General features: G+C 37.8%; 1 protein-coding gene across 1 annotated transcript in view; it reads right to left on the bottom strand.

Moving 5' to 3' along the window:
• The window catches only part of DOCK2 (dedicator of cytokinesis 2), a 207,038-nt gene that overhangs the window by 120,783 nt on the left and 63,470 nt on the right, over positions 1–22,785 (bottom strand). The window contains exons 26-27 of the mRNA XM_075164094.1: positions 15,401–15,549; positions 1,791–1,886 (exon numbers count right to left, since the gene is read on the bottom strand). Coding sequence (XP_075020195.1) covers positions 1,791–1,886; positions 15,401–15,549 — 245 coding nt within the window. The remainder of the gene's footprint in view (positions 1–1,790; positions 1,887–15,400; positions 15,550–22,785) is intronic.

Raw genomic sequence — 22,785 nt, forward strand, 5'->3', positions numbered from 1 at the left:
CTTCATTTTTAAAAGATTAAGCATTCAGGCTTTCAACAAGTTTGGCCCTCTCAAGAACTTTTAAAGCAAACCTGCAAATTAACGGAGTGACCGGAAGATAGTACAGAGAGCATGAAACGAGCTGATTTTGCCAGTTCTTTTTAAACGCAAAAGACTATTTTGTTCATTACAAACAATTTTTTCACGTCACGTGTGAAAGACTACTCTGTTGAGAGATCTTGCCTCAGCTTTAGAAAACTCTGTAATTTACTGAAATTCTGCTTTGAAAAAACTCTAAAATGCCCAATATACACATATGCATAGGTATTTATGAGCATTATTAGCATTCAGACATCTGCATTTCAAAATTCACACTGGGTTTGATCTTTTTAGGTAAAAACAGCAAAAAAATTAGAGTAGATGAGAGGAAAAAAACAAAAAGAAAAACAAACAGATTTTCCAAGCCATTTCAGTTGACTGTAACCAGCTTGTTTCCTAATGATTTCCTAATGTTTCCTAATAATAAGGATGGATCCTTTTTGCAGGATTACTACAGTTTCATTTTGCTTCTTCATTTACTGCTTATGGTATCCAGAAATACTCCTTAATAGATTGATTACATCATCCACAACACTTATATGATGCTTTCTTCACAAGTACAGAAAACATTTTCAAAGACTGTAGAGAACTGAAAGGTTCACTGGGTCTGCATTCAAAACCTCCTCCTGTTAAGACCATGCATACACACCAGAGGGTTACACACAAAAGAGTAACAGACTGGAGTTCTGATAAACAGTTAATGATATGATCTCTGAAACTGCCACCAGGGAGTTTGAAGCAACCATTGGCAAATATCTCCCCTGAAGAACTCAATTATTAGGAGACTAATCATTAGGAGACACACATGCTCTGACTGGCAACGCTCTAAAACTGTTATTTTGGTTTTCCAACAGAAATGAACAAGGAAACAAACTACATTTTGAAAGACAGGCAATGTACCTCTCGTGGCCAAAACAATCAAGCAAATGCTGCTCATGATTTTGCAGAATAATGTAAATCTCTAAAGACTAACAATTAATATACATCTTCTCTTAAGTGCCCAGTCTGAAGGGCAAGTTCCATAATTCCTGCTGAACACAACTGGCTTGCATTCTCACAAACAGTCTAAATCAAGAGGAGTACTCATGAGACATATACTCAAATCTGAAGAAATTGCAGAATCTGTCCTTGAATATAACTCTCAAACCATGGAATCTCCACAAAAATCTCAAGTGAGTGCTCTGTGCCAGCGCATCCCCAGATATTTTCCCTGTGCACATACGGCATCATCTTGCTTCTCCAGAAACAGAGCCAGGAATGGCAGCTGTTCCATAGCAACTCTAGCCCCCCAAAAAGTAAAGCATGTGGAAAAATTCAGAGAAACAGAGCATCCACCAATTATTTATATAAGCTATTCAGAATAGCTTGTTGTTGTTGTTGTTTTACTCAGATACTTCCACTTTAGATTAGCAGAAACACTATTTTCAATGTTAAAGTGTGCCCTTTAAGCAGGATAATAAAACATTATTCTTTTTGCAAACAGCAATCAACTTCAGATTTAGTGTTTGGTTTTTTAAAGAATGCACAAATCTCACAGTATTCAACTACACTTCAAAGACACTACAGTGGCACAGTTGAATGAAAAAAAAGAGTAAAGCTTTAGACCTTTTATTTTAAATCTTAAAAAGACCACAAACACTATATTTGCATTTTTTCAGGATAACTATAAAATGACTTTCAAAGCATTAAAAATACATTAAAATATTACTCACAATTAAGGGATCATCTCGTCCCATTGTAATAACAGTTCTGTTCACTGTGCGTAATAACTGTACCATTATTTCTTGAATATGGTGATAAGTTGATGCCTGTAAATGAAAAAAAGAGTCTTGGTATTAAATCCATATCTCTTGTAAAAGAAAGAAGAAACCAATTACGTCCATGTTGACAGTTCAAGTTGTATAATATAACCACCTTATTGAAAGAACAACACTAATTCTTCTTGCTTACACTGCTCCTTAGTTCCAGCAATTTCAGTGGAATACACATTTCAAGTGGCACAGTCCAATTTTAGCCCTATCTATCCCACAACTGTTTTTTGTTTCAAACGGTCACTTCCCATCCCTCACTCCCTATTTTCCCAGTAACTATAACTTAATAGCAACACCCTGGTAACAGATAATTGAGGCAAATTGTATCATAGTTCTTCACATCTGTCAGTGGCCCTCAGGGTAGTCTGGAGCTCAGTAATATTCTTAGCTTGCAGTCACAAAGTATATAATTATTAAAGGAGAAAGTTATCTTCATTTCACTTTGCAGCTCTGTGAGGGCACAAAGTGAAGATGGTCTGCTTTTTGGCCCCATGACCAAAGTACTGGTCAGTCTGGCTGACTGAGACTACACTAGGGACCCACCACCTGTCAGCACCAAGATTTGAGTGATTTTTGCAGCCCAATGGCAAATATTCACCAACTCACATCAAATAAGTACCTCTGGCATGTTGCCTGCAAAAGGACATTTGATTATTTATTTTAAAACACTGAGCAGGGGTATAACCTTATATTCACCAACTTCACTGACCTTACTCTGGTCACTAGACAACTTTGGAAACTAGCATGCAACAATGAAAGAAAGAAAAAGTCTAAACAAATTTCTAATACAAAAAAAAAAGATTAGCTTACACCAAACAAGACACTTCTTTAACGTCACATGTAGTATGGAAAACCGCCACAATCACAGAAGCCATGGTAATTTCTTAACAATATTTTAGGTGGCTGAGCTCCAATACCACCCCAGGAGAAACTGCTTCTGACTGTTTTTCCTCTGAGACATCTAATATTGTCTCCTTCCTTTCTCCTATTTTGATTAACCTGGATCAGGCCAGCATCCCTTGCAATAGAGACCTTCCTCATATCTAGCCACTTATTTACTACAACCATTTAGTCCTATCGTGTCCTTCAACTATGAAACATGCAAGCTTAAATTATCGCTTTGCCTGTCACAGTATTTCAAAAGTTACTATATTCTCTAAATGAACAATGTATTCACAGAATAATTTCTGTGTGGTTTGTGTTTTCTTTTTATAATGTAAATTCCTCTGGTACAGTCCCATATTTATAAAAAGACTACAGCTGACAGTTGCTGCACAGAAGACACATGTGTTAGAGTGCTTTCACAAAGCCGCGTTCTCTTCCATCTCCTCCACTTCCCAATACGCATACTATGAGCTTTAAGGTTTATGCCAATCCAATAATATGAAAAACATACAGTCCATTGGCTCTTTGTATTTTAAACATACTGGAAATAACAGTGAAATTAAAAATAAAAACCTATAGTGCATCTCTCCCCATATCAACTTTAATAATTAACCAAATACCCTTCTTGTCTCTATTTGTTTTCTCTTTTTTTTTTTTTTTAAATCACCTGCAAAACCTCTGAGAGAAAACTGCACTTTCTTCCACAGTAAAACATATCTGCTTTTTGTCACACAGCAAAGCAAATTCCTCAGGCTTATGCAAAGCTGTAATCAGAAAGACACTTTTCATTCAAAGAGCCACAACCAGAATCTTTTGGCCTCTATGTTGCAGAAGCAGCACATCTTAGTCCTCCTAATGAATGTATTGGCACAGTTGACCTCACAGTGGAAAAACGGAAAATCTAGCCTTGCCACTGGATTGTTGAAGAGTGGTAGCCCTTGGAACCAGAGTATCTTCAAAAGCTTTTCACTTTTGGGGTGTTTTATTATAAGCTAGAAAGGAAGACATCATTTGAAACATTCTTTGTAAAACAGTATAAATGTTACTGGACTAAGAGGCTACACAAGCCACTCTTACCATCTCAAGTATTTCTCTTTTCAAGACTGTACTAATGTATTACAGATGCATTTAACTGGATCACAGATTCTTCACTACTGTTTCACCATATGATATAATAGTTACTGCACCCTGCTTAAAACCGAGAACAAGGGGCAGAGCACAATAGGAAAGAAATACAGAGATGGATTGCATCTCACAAGAAGCCAGAAAAAGGAAAACAAACAGACAGATGTTGACAGCGTGAGGAAGAGGGGACAAAGGATGTCAAAAAAAAGATGAGCCAACCATAGGAAAGAAAAATGCCACCAAGGTGCTTGAAATAGCATAATTTCTTGGACTAGAAAACATATAGAAGAGCGCTCTCTTATCCACTGGCTTCAGGACCTAAAATGCAACATATTTTCAAATCCTACTCTTCTACTGGAAACAGTAGTGAAAACTACTGAAAAAATATATTCCATTCAAGTACTGTTTTTATCAGAGTTTAGAACATTCTCTGCTTAACAAATACAGCTTACACAGTGAAAAATGGAGGAAACGGCAATATTGAGTACACAGACATGGAATCGTTTGGTAGCCCTACAGTGAAAACCATCTGCCTGCTACAGATGCTTGCTTTTTTCAGCAGGATTTTGCGTTTCTGAGAAAGGCATCCTATTTATTCTTTGAACTTGAATGCTTTCCATATTCGCTAGCATTACTGTAATGTTAAACATAACTTTCAGGAAATAATTAGCTTTAGATAAACTACACTCTGCGTAAGTTTTTGATACATCTTCAGAGTATACCCCTAATGAATGTTGTTTTATTTATAGAGGTCTACGCAGCTTTTCTGTTTTGTTTTCAAACCTTTTTTGTATATTCTTCTTGAACTTTGACTATAGCAATGTATTTGATGATTGTGCACATCTATCCAAAAGCTGTTTGCCACCTCTTATTCCAGAGTATTGCATTTATTAAATAATTTCAAGGTTTGCTTTGAAGCGTAGAACATTTGTTACCCTTGTGCACTGGGGTACCAGTCAAAATTTAGCATTTTTTTTTTCAAACAAGCGTTCTTGACTGTTGAAAGAATGCATCCTAGGACAGTAGAGGATCTATGGCAAGCCACTTGCCATGAAATATGTAATTTTATCAAGCTACCAGTTAACACAGCAGTAAAGGAAAGGTGAAGCAACCTAGAGTACAACACATTTATACAATTATACGCCCTGCCCCTGAATTTTTCATTTCTTCTTTACATCAGTCGGAAAATACAAACATCAAATTGAGAAACTGCATTATTTGTATAACTTCATCCCCATAACTACATAAATTAAATACAGCAATTATGTATACTGTCCTGGTTTCAGCTGGGATAGAGTTAAATTTCTTCCTAGTGCTGTGTTTTGGATGTAGTATGAGAAGAAAGTTGATAACACACTGATGTTTTTAGTTGTTGCTAAGTACCCTATAGTCAAGGACTTTTCAGCTTCCCCTGCTCTGCCAGGTGCACAAGAAGCTGGGAGGGAGCATAGCCAGGAGAGCTGACCCAACTGGGCAATGGGGTATTCCATACCATATGACATCAGGCTCAGTATATCAATAGGAGGCATGGTCCAGGAAGTAGCGATCGCTACTTGGTTATCAGTCAGCGGGTGGTGAGCAATTGCATTGTGCATCACTCACTTTATATATTCTACCATTATTATTATTATTATTATTATCCCTTCCTTTTCTGTTCTATTAAACTGTATTTATCTCAATCCACAAATTTTACTTTTTTTTTTTTTTATTCTCTTCCCCATCCCACTGCAGTGGGAGCAGGAAGTTAGCAAGCAGCTGTGTGGTGTTTGGCTGCCTGCCGGGTTAAACCACAACAGCCCTTTTTTGGCACCTAACATGGGGCACGAAGGGTTGAGATAACAACAGATCTGACCAAAGCGTGTTAGGGCAAAATTTGTTATAAGCATTCATTATATTGGTTTAATAGTCGCTGGTCACAATGTTGATTTATTGGCTCTCAAAGTTGTGGGGCTGGCTTTCAATGTTGGGTTATGCAATACCTTACTTGCAGTATATATTCCCTGTTGTGCTGTTTATCACTGCTCGGAACTGGGTCAAGGTTTTGCTGCACTGTATGACACTGTTTTCTGATATGATAAAATTACTGGTTGAGTCTAATCTGGTATCTGTACTCAGCATTGCTGTCATCTCTGTACCGCGGGAACCACCTCTTAGAAACTATTAGTAATTACACTCTTTTCTCCTCAGGGAATGAATTTACAGGGGAGACAGAGTGGGACACTTTCCCCCACTTGTTCATCTTCCCTTCCATATCTCCAGAAACTCTTTTTTCTTCTATCCTCTTCGTGAAAACGTCCACAATATTCCCTGAGAATTTTGAATATCCTTGGGATGTTCAAACAAGCATGTTCATATTGCTATGTTTCCTGAATGTGGTTCAGGTCTTGTTTAGGGTTAAACAACTATTTAGGAATACCGCCCGGAGATCAACCTCGACAACAGACACGGTGGCTACTCAAACCCCCGCGACAGGCACTGCGGTGACTTCAACACCCACGACAGGCACTGTAGCTACTCCAACGCCTGCAACAGGCACTGTAACTACTCCAACCCCGGCGACAGACACCACAGATACTCCAACCCCTGTCACAGGTACTGTGGCTATTCCAACCCCAGCAACAGGCACTGCAGCTACCCAAAACCAGCAGAGGACGTTATCTTAAGCATAAATCAAGCCCCTTATAGTTATATGGCTATGCCTCTATCAGCAATTTGGTTCAGAATAATTTTGAGGCAAATCCCTTGATCACTTCCATTTACTATGTACTGCTTCTGAGTGGTTTTGTTGCACACAAACTAGATTAATTCCAGATAGAGATAAACTAAAAGCTCCTTTACAGTGCTAGAAATGAAGACATTAGGTTCTTGATTGATGTTTGGGTCACACCAATATAAGGTCCCCCAGCATGTTTCTAAACTGTTTGCCTTCAGAAAGCTGAGCAATATGCATAATGGAGATGTTTGAACCACAGTATCAGACCATATCTTACTCAGTGTAAACTCCCCAAGCCACGTACAACAGATTCATCAAGAGCCCCACAACGAACCACAGGAATCTAGTGGTACACTTGTGTTGTGACACATTCCTTGCTAATGCAAACATTACCCAAAACACAGCCAAGGCAAAAAAAGCACCATTAAAGGGGAAGTCACATTAAACAAAGTAAACGTAGAGATTGTTTTTGCTGATACTTCTTAATATTCATTTGAAGGTATGCAAAGCTACCTGCTATAACAGTGGCTACCTTCTGACAATAGCCTCTACAAGCACTGAAACTCACAGCATGTCATTTACAGAGAGTATTTTCTTTTCACTCAGGAAATATACTATGTCTCACTGCAAGACCTGCAACACTTCAATAGCTTTCTGGTTAGAACTCTGACCATGCAGCTACCATACCAAATGTAGAGATAAAAACCGGCATCTCAGCTGGAATTATTATCTGCAGCACTGCAAGAAATATTCTATGATTTGGCCTCCGTTACAATTCAAGATGTTTTCATTAATCACAGCTGTTCTTATAATATTGATTACCACTATAATTAAAAAAAAAAACCAACAGCCAAAAATTGTAAACTACATAGTAGCACTTCGCACACTTTCCCTGGGCACAGGGAAATCACTTGTTCATTAGTTTGCCCCTTTTTGTTTTTTTTTAAAACCTCAAAGATGAAGGCTTTTATAATCTGGCTTTACTTCCTTCCACATTTCAGTACATGATATACCATTATTAGTTACAGTTCAGAACATTACATAATGGTTTTAACATTTAGTCATGACTCTGTTATTAAAGATGAGCTCTATTCTGAATTCACAAGTAGCATATAACATACCTTCCCTGGAAAAAATGTAACATATGCTCAAGCATGCAAAACTTATTTTCTGCTAAGACTTTGAATTTTCAGAGAAATGTTAGCAAATTAATTAAAATGGTTTCTTTATGAAACTGAGACTACTTTTCTTCTTGATAATCTAAGAAACAATTAGGCATTCAATACTGACATTGCTGACTTAAGAAAAATAGTGTTTTCACACATTGCTTACACACAAGATTTCAACTTTTATTTTAACTAGGAGTTTCTACCTTCAGAAGACAGTCTAGCAATCCATTGTAACATGCATCTTCTTAGATCATATTTCACTTCGCAAGGATGACATGTTTTTTAGTGAAACCTGGAAAACTCACCATTTGGCTGCAATCCATTTGGTTAAACGTAAGATTTTTCAGAAGCTAAATTAACTTGTACCATATATGAATGCTCCCTTGGAAAACATGAATTGTATTATTCCATGCAATGGTCACCAAAAATGTATGCTTGTCTTCACTGTTGAAAAGGATTTGCTAGGTGACCAAGGCATAAAACAATCAGAGCTCATACTGAAAATTCAGTAGCAATTTTCCAGCAGTACTCGCATGCCTTCAGATTCATTGATGGGATGGATGGCACACATTGGTACACACAAATTAGTTAATAGAAAATCCAAACCAAACAAAATTTCACTCTCTTTAAAAATATCTGTGCACAGTAATAGAAGTTAGTGTTTGGTTTAGCTTTCATGTTCTGTTTAAACTTCTACAGGGGTGGGACAAAAATTAGAGTAATTCCATTGTCTCAGAGTCAACCATGCACTTCAGAATATGATAGAGTGCTCATTTATTTGGGCAGTGACAAACATGGACTAACTGAATAGCTCCTTCAGAATTATAGTATTACACAACCTGTACTTGAGATATCCACTTGCAGATACCTCTTCAGTCAATTCATTTCAGCTGTCCCAGCTGTGTTCCCTCCCCAACTCTTGCCCAACTCTAGCCTACTCCCTGGCATGGGGCAGAGTGAGAAACAAAGGCGGCCTTGACACTGTGCAAGCACTGTTCAGCAATCATTTAAATTTTCATCGGTGTGTTATCAACACTGCTTTGGTCACAAATCTAAAACACAGCACCATATGGGCTGCCACGAAGAAAATGAACTCTATACCAACCAGATCCAGTATGCTTGCTCTCTTACGCATTCAGTTCTATAACTTTGTTTTCCCCCTCTGAAACACCACAAAAAAAGAGCACACATAAAAGGATAAAGATTTTTTTTTTTTTAAATCACAGTTCATAATCATGCATTGTTCTGACTGAAAATTGCCTGCAGAAGAACATACGGTAACTTACCCTAAAAGAACATGCAGGTTCTCTGACTAAATTTCTTTGAAATTCTCTCTTGCTAAAGTCGTAAGATCTGCCATAAGTGAGGCAAATCTTTACAAATTTCTGTACAATTCTAAAATGCTTCCAGGCTTGTTTGCTAACATAATCAACTGCTTAAAATGCAGCTGCTGCCAATTACTGACTTTGTGCACAGAACAGGAAAAGATTATACAACTCACTTCCACTTGTAGTCTCAACCAAGATTTTATTTTAGATTCCAAGAGAAAGAGTTTACCATTACATTTAATGGTGTAAGCACTATAAATAAAACTTGTTCTGACACAGTAAATATTAAACTATAGGATATACGTCAGATTAGAGACAAAGTAAACTTATGAAGGGCTGTCAGACTGCATGCATCAAAGTTGTTGTAAAGGGGGAAAAGGGAAATATTTTAAATTAAAACAGAAACAAGAAGTCACAAATTTCACCACGACCTTCGTCAACGACTTACTTGCAGTTCTGAGCTTTAACTGTATTTCACAGGTGCTGAAAGCACACAGTCTCAAGCTATGAAGCTAATTTTAGACATGATTCAATCAAAACAATGTCATCTATGTCCAAAAGTTGTTTGCTGTAGAGGCAATTTAAAAATGAAACATAAGCATCTCACCCAGATGCCTAACAATGTCTATTCATAAAAATAAAGTCCTTACCATAAACCAGTGTTCTTAACAATGTACTTGCTACCTGCAGAACCGAGCAGCTAGACAGCAGCTGAAGAGAACAGTGGTTGAACACAAGGATCTGATGATTCACATGTTCCCACTCACCAAACAATGTAGGGCAAAACAGTAGAGCAGAGCTGGTAATATCACGATATCTTTTTCTTTGACAAAGAAAATACATGCCTCAAAAATTTGTAACAACTTCAAAGATCACCTCACAATATAAATTTTGACCACAGAAAACATAGAACAACTACTCCTGCTTCTTTTCTGTACTTTGTGTATATTCTACTTCCGGTGATTTTCACAGAATAAATCCAATGCAAAAATATCAAAGTTAAGTTTTAAATACTAATCCAAAACCAGATTTCTCCATTGAGATGGAAAAACAGAAGAAATATGGGCAAGATGTTGGTGTTTTCAAGACAGAGTTAAGCTTACAATTAATACTGTAAACTGAGTCTGCCACTAACGCCTGAAGTTTTCTCTTCCAGCAGGTCAAATCACCCATTTTCTTAGAAAGATGCTAAGAGATACAGGAAATGAATTGTTCAATAGAAAATTGCATTAATCTTACGGTTCAAGTGCAATCTCATAAGAAATAATTTGGTTGATTACCAAAACAATTCTCTATATCTAGATCATACTGCATAAAGGCATTCTAAAGGAGACCACCTAAATACTACTATCATAATAATCTGGCCATATAGTGAACCTTTTCCATTTGCCTGTACAAGTCCAGGATACGAAGTATTTCCCATTGCAAGTCAAAACTGTATATGCTTGAAACAAGATTTTTCACTTTAGCTGGAAAGTAAACATCTTTGTTGCATTGAAGAGAAATCTGCAGTATCTCTTAAAGACAAATTACTGTTGCCTTAGATACTGCTGTATTGAAGGTGTTCCCCTCCTTTGTTTTTTTTTTTCCTCCTTCAGAGGAGTCATCTCAAAAGTAAATTTTTAGTACTAAAGCATCTGGTTCTTTTGTTGAAGTCCCAACTATTCTACAATGTTTCTTATACTCATGAATATGATGCCTCCACAGGGGTCATCATATGCTGATACCACTACTGGATTTAAACCTACTCGAAGGAACTTTTCTCCTTTTATTAGAAATTCATCAGTATTTATTGCAAACGCAATCTGTAGATAACTGCTATCCAAACATCTCACAGAGAATCTCCAGTTTACAGGTTACCTTCCTTAAAAGAAGCTATTGAAGAAATGCCACTTGTTTTAAACAAATGTGAATGTGTTTGGTTTTTTTTAAATGCACATGTTGCAAATTCTCGGCAATTTTCATGACATAATGGGTTACATGTTGCCTAAAAAGCCTTGTTTGTCACAATGCAAAAAGGTTTGCCTAGCTACCTCCTTCACAGGAGTAAAAGCACAGAATGCATTACATGCTTTTAAACAACATCATTCTATACAAATTACATAATTTTAATTGGATTGTTAAAAGACTGAAGTCCAAACTTGTGAGAAGTACAATCACTCATTAAACCTCTGGTCTCCAGCTGTGTTTAAACATACAAATCATACTGATCAGTGAAAAAAAACAACAACAAAAAAATCTTATTATTAAAGATAACATCCTCCTCAATGATAAAATGCATTTGATTTTAAATACATCTAAGCATTTGCCTAATATCAAGGGAGAACATCTGAAGGAAAAAAAAATTAAGAGCTTTTCAAAAGCTCTCAGCAGCATCACACTAAACAAGTAGTTTTCAACTAAAATGTTCCCAAATGAAATCTAAAGTATTTGTCTAATTTTTTCTTAAGACCTTGAGGCATATGTACATTAACTCATTTGCAGAACTGTCCAAAACCAGAAGTTACAAACCTCTCAAATGTGGAATTTATTGAAACAAACACTTGCTTTTCTTCAATCATCTTTGCACTTCATTTACACTTTATTTCTATAGACATTTCTATAGGAGATGTATCAGTTCAGATATAGGTCACCTTCCATCCCTCAAGCTTTATGTTTTTACTAATATTGAGGAACAAAAAAACCCCCAAAAAACTATCTACACTTTAAAATGTTTTTTCCCCCCAAGATGGAAACCTACAAGCATTTCCAAAGGTGAACAAAAATACTTATTAGCAAGAATTCTACTTAGTAACTGGTTTTGTGCCCACAGTCACACTTAAAATATGAATAAGACACAGGTTGAAAGGGCTGTTTTTCTTTAGAAACAGTAATTTGAGAAATAAATAAAATGGGATGCCTTTAAAAAAACCAACCAACCAACCAAGCAATCACCTACATTTTCAAATGTTTCTTTTCTGGTAAACAACCCATCACGTTTCTACATCATTCTGGATATATCAGTTCCTACTCTTGGAAACTGGACAAGTTAGAATCTACAAAATAGTCTTCAGACTGCATGGGACTACATATATGCATACCAAGCAACAAGAATTCAACTTCTTCACGGTGTTCTGCATATAGCAATGTTCTCACTCATGCAAACAAGAGCTACAAACCCGTATTTTCAGTAGGCGCTAACAAGTCTTTGACATGTCAGCTACTGCTACTATGGGCAGCAACTGTTAAGTTTGAAAGTAAACTTAATTTATGTGGTACACATGCAGAAAGTATTAATCTATTTTGCTTTACAACTGTGTTTCACCCTTCAAAGTATACAGTAATGAAACTAGTTTACACTATAGCCCTATACACTTGTAGCTTCACTCTTTGCCCTAATACGCTTTCACCATTTCTCTTATGAATTCCATTTGAAATTCAAATGTTCCAATACCTCTTAAGTATCACTTTGTATCAATCCCTCCTGAAGTGCTTACATCTAAAACAATGAGGAAAATAGCTCATAATACACATGAAAAGATTGCCCTGTGCAAACAGACAAGCCTCTTCAGTTTCAAACTCAAGGATTTTTTTATGAAACCAAACAACATGCTGTAATGATTTAATTACTAGAAAATGATCCAAAGGATCGATAGTGAAAAACAACTAAAATGACAAGTTGCCTTTATCCAAAGCCTGCAAAGTTTGAATACATATACCAGAAAACTACAGCTCAGGAGAAATCAGCATGTAATTCATGGGAGAAATTGCAACTTTCCTAATGTAATTAATTATGAGGTTTCCTCAGAATAAATTCCTCCTTATTGTGAAACTTCATCAAATAACCTGCTGCTCATTAAAAAGTGAGGAACTAAAAAGTCAGTTCAATAGTCTCTCGAATGAGAAAAGCAAACACCCAGATCACAATTTCTACAGTGCTCCAAAACTACAGGAGCCTGAGAAAGAAACTACAGACTCAAAATGAAGTATAATGAAGAGTAATCTGTTTTACACAGACATTGCTGAAAGCAGAAACCATAAGCTACAACATTTGTACACTGAAAAACATCTTCAGAAACTACAAAGGTTTTTATAAAAGAAACAAGATTAAATTTGAAAATTATTCTGAATATATAGAATAATCATAGAATAATCAAATAGTTTGGTTGAACGGGACCTTTAAAGGTCATCTAGTCCAAGCCCCTTGTCGTGGGCAGGGACATCTTCAACTACATCAGGATGCTCGGAGCCCCTCCAGCCTGACCTCAGAGATGGGGCATCTACCACCTCTCTGGGCAACCTGTGCCAGTGTTTCACCACCCTCATTGTAAAAAATTTCTTCCCTATATCTAGTCTGAATCTACCCTCTTTTAGTTTAAAACCAGTCCCTCCTTGTCCTGTCACAACAGGCCCTGATAAAAACACTGTCCCCACCTTTCTTATAAGCCCCCTTTAAGTACTGAAAGGCTGCAATAAGGTCTCCCCAGAGCCTTCTCTTCTCCAGGCTGAACAACCCCAACTCTCTCAGCCTTTCCTCATAGGAGAGGTGTTCCATCCCCCTGATGGAACATGGCCCCCCTCTGGACCCGCTCCAACAGGTCCATGTCTTTCCTGTGCTGAGGACCCCAGAGCTGGACACAGTACTTCAAGGGGGGGTCTCACCAGAGCAGAGCAGAGGGGCAGAGTCATCTCCCTCGACCTGCTGGCCACGCTGCTGGTGATGCAGCCCAGGATACGGTTGGCCTTCCGGGCTGCGAGTGCCTATTGTTGGCTCATGTCCAGCTTTTCATCCCACCAGTACCCCCAAGTCCTTCTGGGCAGGGCTGCTCTCAATCCCTTCATCCCCCAGCCTGTACTGATAGCGGGAGTTGCCCTGACCCAGGTGCAGGACCTTGCACTTGTGTGGTGGTGCATTTCCTCCCCGCCTCTCCTAGGCCGCTTGTTGGTCTCAGAAATTTCCATGAAACCTCAGCTTTGGTGTACTGAGTCTGATGGTTGAGCGCTCCTTGACCATATCAGAAATTCTGCATAGCTGAGCTGGGAATGTACTCCTACTGCCTGGCCCAGGTGTCCAGTAGAACAACACTGAAACCTTGAGAATTTTTAGTAATTACTACCTGGGTCTGTGGCCAGGATGGAAATTTACAGATGCCAATCATCTTGCGAACCTATAAACGGTGGTCCTAAGTGAGACCCTTTGAGCTCTCCTGGACCGCAGCGGGCTGCACTCAGCATCTCCCTCTGAGTGGGACACCTCTCAGAGCTTGCGACCTCTCAGGTCTGCGATATTTGGAGGACCATCACTGACGACGGGGACTGGGCTGAACCCCCTTCACTCCTTGAAGCTCAACCCTTTGCCTGTTGAGAGGGAATGCTTAGACATTCGACGTGAAATCGAGGGGAATTTTTAACAGGTATACCTTCTATACATACACATATTTCTGTCTGTCTGTATGTATGGACTAATAGTAAGCATAATTTGTAATTAAGTTATGGTTATAGTAGACTCTACTAACACTTATTTCGTAAATATTGAATTAGTTAATGATTAAGTGCTACTCAAGTTTGTTAATGATTAGTTGATGATTAAGTGCTGCTAAACACATATAGTCCCTAAGATATAAACCCTTAGATGATTTTCCTTTATATGTTTCATCCTTGTAATAAGTAATAGAGTGAACCTTGCCATCGAATTCTGTTAGGTCGTACCTTTATAAATCTCTATTAAAATCATTTCTGCTAATACCTTTGATGGTTATTCTTTAAGTAGCCTCTAAATCACTCATTCACGACAACTTGGCCTTGTTGAATCTCATAAGGTTCGCATGGGCCCACTCCTTGAGCTTGTCCAGGTCCGTCCGGATGGCATCCCATCCCTCAGGCGTGTCAACCGCACCACTCAGCTTGGTGTCATCAATATCATCGATACTCGGCTTGCTGTCATCATATTCTAATTCATTTCAATATTTATTCCATTGAACTTTACCAATCAAAACTAAAAGTGCCTAAACCCCTGCTAGGAAAAAACAAAGCAGCCTCGCTGCTTTCAATAATACTATGGTGATTTACAGCAGCTGACTATTTAAAGAATATAAAATTGAGAAATAAAAAAAATAGCATAGATTTCAGTACTTCACCTTTAATACCTCAACTGCCCTTTAACTTAAGTTTATGAAAAATAGGAGAAAAGTTCAATTTGCCACTGACTTGTATTAAAAATTTAAATGAGATTCATCAGCATCAATAATTTACTACCTAATCAGCTCAGGCTTACTACAGACTTGGGCCATCTACATCATCATCAATACTTACAGGGTCTTGGCAGCTCAGAACCTCCAGGATGCTATTGAGTAATTCAACACAGTACTTCTTCTCTTGGACCTGGAGCTGCTGATCATCCTTCTGTTCCAGTAATTCTTTCAGCTCTTTTGTAATCACAGGAAGCAGAATGTCCCTGCATTCTGAAAGAAAGCAAATTATCTTAAGAACAAATTTAAATCAAATACTACTACCAAATAAACCCTTCTCCAAACAGTGAAACACAATATGCTTTAACAGCTACAGTCCCTTCCAATGTGGAATTGTTGATTTTCCAGTCATGCCTCAGGAATACTCTCAAACTTGTGTGATATTTTTGTAAGTCAACAGTATTTCTCATATATGAAAAACACAACTTCCTGATAAAAATAATTTGTTTCAGTTAAACTCTGAAGGCTGTTTAGCTTGTCCCAAACACTTAGGGACAAATTATTCATTTTACGTACAAAGCACCTGGAAATAAGCTATGTTTAAGTAGTGACAGGATTTGAATGTGAGAAAAATTCTATACTTATTAAATTATTCTTTCTGAAAAAAAGACACAAACAGCAACAGGATTGTTCTATGTGTATCATTTTGAAACATACCTTCTAAGAACACATAAAAGAATGCAGACAAGGAAAAGACTCTAAAGAAAAGCCTATCAAGCCTTATAAGAGCAAGAGCTATGCATACATTGATCCTTATTCAAATCTAAGGAAGATGACACAAATAGTAAGTTACATTTCAACCTCACGTGTACATTGACTTTTTAAGACAGAGGTGCTTATGGGAAATGTCGGGAGGACAAGATGCACAAATTTGAAGTAACTTCAATGAAGGCACTGTCTACCTAGGAATAAAAGATACAGAAGATTTTTTTTTTCTAAATTAATTGATACATGCCACTGAGTGATTTAAGTAGCAACTCGCTTGTACCGTGCTATGTAATTAAACAGACAACAGCACAACAGCGTGAATAATGCCGAGCAGATGCTTCAAAGATTTGTTATATTTATGAAAATAACCTGGGAAGAAAACAGAGCGAAATGTAGCTTCAAAGGTTCCACCTCAGAACAAAATTTGTGTAGAGCTACAGAAGCGTTCTAGTCACAGACAGTGAGCGGAAGTTCTTACTCATTTTCACTCAACTGATTTCTTATTGCTTAAAATTATTGTCTGGCTTAACTCTTTGGAAAAATATGTATGTCACCAATTGGATACTATTTTCTATCAATACCACATACCACGATTTCTGAAAAAAATAATAGAACAAAACTAGAAAACTTCTTAATTACTGCAAAAAAAAAGACTTTTTATTTTGCCTTTTAAGAATGACTTAGAACACTGAAACAAGCAGTTCAGACTGGATACAAGGAAAAACTTCTTCCTCATGAAGACAGTCAAGCAGTGGAACAAAGAGGTTGCCCAGGCTCTGTCCTTGGAGGTTTTCAAGACCCAGCTGGAGCAAGCCCAGAGCAACCTGGTCTGACCTCACAGCTGATCCCATTTTGAGTGGGAGGTTGGACTAGAGACATTCTCCAGTTCCTTCCAACTTGCACTATTCTATGAGCCTTTATTGCAAAAATTGCTAATTAATGGTGACGTAGCGGTAGCTTGGTGCACTGCAAATCACCAGTTGCTAATCCTCAGAAACAGAAGATAGTAGCCAACTACAGATAACAAGTAAGTGCCAGCACGCAGCAAGAAATTTACAGGAGATGCTAGATCTTGAATCTTTGGAAAATGAATGGAGACTGTCACAAAATTAGGAACAAAGATACATCTCTACATTTACACCTATATATGCAAATCATAACATTTTTAGGGCTTGTAATTTTTTTCATCCATAGACTCAAACATCAAGGTTTCCTATACTAGAAGAAACAACATCAAAATCATGACTCTAAAGACAGATAGGAGAAACCTATTTCTTGTCAATTCATTCTTTGGCACTTGCACAGCATCTGTAGAGGAGAGAAAAAATTTGTTTCACATATATTTAACCTGTATGAAAATACACATGCAGCAAGCACTGAGGGACACAAAAATTCAATTTATCTTTTGCCTCATCCCTGTCTTCCTTTTCAGATTCTCTAACTGCATGCAAGATATTCTGAAGGAATGATTCATCACAAGCTAAACCCCCCTCTTTCCTATAGCATTGTGGATCCAATACACTAACCCAAATGATAGGCAATAAAGCCCATCTGCATACACTATCACTGTATATACTTGCCTGCAGTTATATCTACGTGTATACATTGCAACATTTTGTGTCACAAGTTCTCTGCTCTAAACCTGCTGTCTACAAACTCTACTTTTTATAAGGATGCATAACCATTACTCTAACATTCTGCAATAGACACAGTAACAGCTACAATTAATACAACATGAAGATGGACATATTTAGACAAACACATCCAACCTTTAACTAGTCTGCAATCACATGTCACAGGAATACAGATTCCAAATCAACAGCACGTAAGAAATTTAGCTGGCAACTGTTTTCTCATAACTACCATTCTTAAACATAGTGCTTTAAAACATTTCCACTTCAAAAAAATCAGTAGAGACTGCTATGCTAACAGGCCTGTTCATAACAACGAAGTTCAAAGTCATATCAAATTACATGACATCTCAGCCACTTCTCAGCACTCACAAAGAGAATGGAATGTTATAGGCACATACCAGTTTCACATCTGCCAGGATAAACATACTTATTGACCCCACTCCTCCAAAATAATATCCAGCTCAATTTTTAAGCCATTAAGATCTCCTTTGAAATGTCCAACAGCCAGCAAATACAAAAATTCTCCTTGGGTAGCTTTTAAAGTTACAGGAAGCAACTAGATAATAAATCATAATAAAAACCTATACATAATGAGCTTTATCTCAAAAGTAAAGTAAGAAGCTAGACTGAACAAAGTCATTGATCAAGAGGAATCCTGTATTTTAGCTAAAGTACATTTTTAGTACTCGTACAGAAAAAAGTTAGGACTTCGAGGCAGGTATTATGTGTATATTAATCACTAAATTACATTTGACTTCACATACCAGTGATATCCATTTGACCAGTAATCAGGAAGCGTAGAGGAGATCATGAGTTACAAGTTGCATTGGACACCTTAAAGAGGAAGTAACCTTCATTGAATTTAAAACTCCTCCATACCAGGGTTTCAGAAGCCACTTAAAACTTCTCCTACCAGCATGCAAAATGCCCACTGTTGTCTATAACTCATTTAAAAACCACACACACACGTATTTTGGTAAAAAACATAAGTCTTTGACATAATTATTCTTCTGCATAAAGCCACTCCATACTTCTTAAACATTAAGAAAGCAGGGCTGCTTGCACAGACAAAATTTTCCTATTGTACTGAGAGGACAGCTGAGGCAGAAGGTACAATTGATTTCCTCCAGTTTTAATAGCTAATTACTCTGCAAGCTTCATTACTCCCAGTTGTACTTTGCATTATAAATTAAAATTTGATCTGTATTTGATACATACAGAACCTATTAAAAGGACTTCACATATGCAGCTGATCAATTATTTACAGTGCATTTTCAGATGTGAACTATGTTGAAGTGTCAAGCTACATGGAAATTCAAAGGTCATTTAATTAGCCTTAATTATATTATTTCTTTTTTTTAAAAAAAAAACCACTGCAATCGTAATTAATAGAAAAATTGTTCAATATATTTTTATAAGCAAATTGTATTTTTTGTGTTAATTATTCTGGTTTAGATTAAGGCTATATGCCTGTATTTTGTGACTGGCTGCTAGATAAACTCAGCTTGTTAGTTAAGGCAATACAGGAGAATTACTTCATTTTGTGTGTAGTAAACAACTCGGATAATGTACTTCGAGAACGTTATTCATAAACAAAAGACAACAGTCTTCGAAAAAGAAAATTAATTAGATTTTACAAGATCCCTACCAGTTAAAGTCATCCCATATGAGGATGCAATTCCAAGATGTCCTGATGAACACATACAATCAAAGTAACTGAAAAAGACTACCACTTGTAGCAAACAAGCCCTGGTCTCAGACTCAGCCTGCAGATGGACTAGTATTAACATGACAATGTAGTCATGTCTTCTCATCTTTAAAAAAACCTGTTAAAACCATTTCACTAGAACATTATACAAAATACGATATCGCCCTATTATCTTGGGACAAAGAAAAGGTTATTGAATGGGTATATAAATTCCAGATTATAATATTAAGGTATCATTGCACAAGTTAAGTAAGCAAAATGAGCAAAGTGCTTATTTGAGCATCAACAACTCGTTGGCTAGGAAAATGGAGAAAAAAATTAAGAAAATCACAGAAGACAGTAATCAAGAAAAGAAATAGCCAAAGTAAAATTTTCTGTTGTAGTATTTGATGATCTATCAAGCCTCATTACTGAGTGCACCCTCAGTAAGTTTGCAGATGACACCAAGCTGGGCAGGAGTGTTGATCTGCTCAAGGGTAGGAAGGCTCTGAAGAGGGACCTGGATCGATGGGTCGAGGCCAACTGTATGAGATTCAATAAGGCCAAGTGCCAGGTCCTGCACTTAAGCCACAACAACCCCATGCAACGCTACAGGCTTGGGGAAGAGTGGCTGGAAAGCTGCCCGGAGGAAAAGGACCTGGGGGTGCTGGTTGACAGCCGGCTGAACACGAGCTGGCAGTGTGCCCAGGTGGCCAAGAAGGCCAACGGCATCCTGGCCTGTATCAGAAATAGTGTGGCCAGCAGAAGCAGGGAGGTGATCGTGCCCCTGTACTCGGCCCTGGTGAGGCCGCACCTCGAACACTGTGTTCAGTTTTGGGCCCCTCACTACAAGAAGGACATGGAGGTGCTGGAGCATGTCCAGAGAAGGGCAACGAAGCTGGTGAAGGGCCTGGAGCACAAGCCTTATGAGGAGCGGCTGAGGGAACTGGGGTTGTTTAGTCTGGAGAAGAGGAGGCTGAGGGGGGACCTCATCGCGCTCTACAACTACCTGAAAGGAGGTTGTAGCGAGGTGGGTGTTGGTCTCTTCTCCCAAGTAACAAGCGATAGGACGAGAGGAAATGGCCTCAAGTTGCGCCAGGGGAGGTTTAGTTTGGATATTAGGAAAAATTTCCTCACCAAAAAGGTTGTGAAGCCTTGGAACAGGTTGCCCAGGGAAGTGGTGGAGTCACCATCCCTGGAGGTATTTAAAAGATGTGTAGATGTGGTGTTTAGGGACATGGTTTAGTGGTGGACTTGGCAGTGCTAGGTTTACAGTTGGGTTCAATCTTAAGGGTATTTTCCCAACCTACGTGATTCTATGATTAAGCAATCCACATACACACACCTCCCCCCCACCGCCTCAAGAAAGCTCAGGACAGATGAAGGAGAGACATAGTAGGGGGGCAGATGCCTATTTAAGTACTAGCTGCTTTTTTGCTTGATAAATGATGTGATAAGATTGCCAGCAAAGACACATACACTGTTTCTTAATTTTCAAACCCATGAAAAACAAACTGTTCTGACTGGCTTTTTTTCTAGAAGCCAGAATAAAACATGTGCTGCCCCAAACTGTATTTGAACACATAAAACATCAACATACAGTTTGAGCATCTTGCATTTATTTCATCAAGGTCTGTCAAAAGATGTATTGTTCTACGTACTTATCAACCCCAAATTCCAACACACTTCTCAGAGAGAAGTTCCCTGGTAACATCTTCCTGCAAAAGGACAGGTAGATTCATTCGGGTAAAAGATTAAGCACAGGTACATGTTTTCAGTTTTAGTTGTTGGGTTGTTTTTTTTCTTTTTAACACCTCTATTCACCTTATTCTCTTTCAGAAGATATCTAATGATTTCTTCTGTACCAGATAAGTGAAATTCAAACTAAGTCATTAATGCAATAACGTCCTTAAAAAAGACATTTGGGTCTCCTTCAGCAAAAATCACAGACGGGCTTCATTCCTGACTGCCTCATATGTGCAGCCAAAATGGTAATAAAGATTTAACACCACTTTTGTCTCCCTTAGGAAACACTACTCTTGATTCCCTGGCATGCCTGTAGTCATATCCATCTGTTAGGATGGCTTCATGCCCACTTAAAAACTGGCGTGCCAATTTAGTAAGGACATAGGTGTCATCTGAATACAGATTTAGAGCAAAGCCTTAAAAAAAAAAATCAGTGAACAACGTTCCTTCAACAAGGAGAGACTTCTGATGGCAGGCAGTGCTCAATTAAAGCGCCATGCTTCTTCACAAAGCACATCTGTTCACAACTGCAGGTATCTTGTATTGAAAGTCTTCCCTCTTCATTATTTGCCATTTAACTCTTTGTTGGGAGCCCATAAGTCATGAATTTAAAATGGTATATATTTTATTCATTGCTAAATCTTAATTCAAATTTCACAGTTTAGATAAGAGCCACAGAAAGGGGAGGTGTCATGGGTCACTACAACTCTGACAGCACTGTAAGTTGCAAATTCTTTTTGTCTCCTGGAATCTAGTACTAACATAGGAAAGAGAAACACAATGGTTGATCCTGGGAAGCCAGCACACAACACTGTTGCCGACCATTCAAAGCAAGCGTCAGCAAATAAAGTTTGATACAGAATAGGTATACTATTAACAGTCACAGCATACCACTGCGAGCAAGCATAACACTGCAGAATACATCCACTTCCCAACTTCAAGGTGTATCTTCAAGTTTCTCCACTCCTCACGGGAGCTGAGTAATGCCGCGTATTCGAAGGCAGCCAGAGCAACATCTAACACTATCATTGCTGTAGCCAAAACAACACTTTAAGCATTCAGTGCCTTTTCCAGCTTGCGATCATTATAGTCTGCCAGCCTGCCAGGAATGCTTGTCAGCATATCTTCTCTGGCAGATCCTAAAATTTGCCTTGTGTTTGGATTATGGAATATTGATGAATTCCAACTTGTATGTTTCTACATTTCATTTAACTGACACACAAAATTTTGCTAAAATAACAGCTTCATATCAATTTCTGTAATATGTCTTTGTTCTCTCTTTTCTACTTGAAGTAGTTGTAAACAGAGTTTTTACACATACATTTAGAAGTTCATTGTTAAAACTAGTTCACCTAACTTGATTTAGACTTCCCTCCACATTTCAAGATTTTTTTAAAAAAATATAACTAAAAAACCTGTCATAATGGGTCAAGTCTAACAAAAAGTTACAGAAGCAGTATCGAGCATGTCACCTACTCCTCCCTAAACAGAAGAAAGTAATGGCTTTAATCTACATGTGTTCATCACAAATGTATGCAGATAAATACCTACAGATATGCATATGCCATCCTTATCCATATCAAAATATTGCAGGAATAGAACTGGCAAAAAATGAACACAGGATTTGAAGTGATGCTTTAAAGATAATGTATCCCTGAAAACACTACTGCATAT

The sequence above is a fragment of the Calonectris borealis genome, chromosome 15, assembly GCF_964195595.1.
Source record: "Calonectris borealis chromosome 15, bCalBor7.hap1.2, whole genome shotgun sequence".
Classification (NCBI taxonomy): domain Eukaryota; kingdom Metazoa; phylum Chordata; class Aves; order Procellariiformes; family Procellariidae; genus Calonectris; species Calonectris borealis.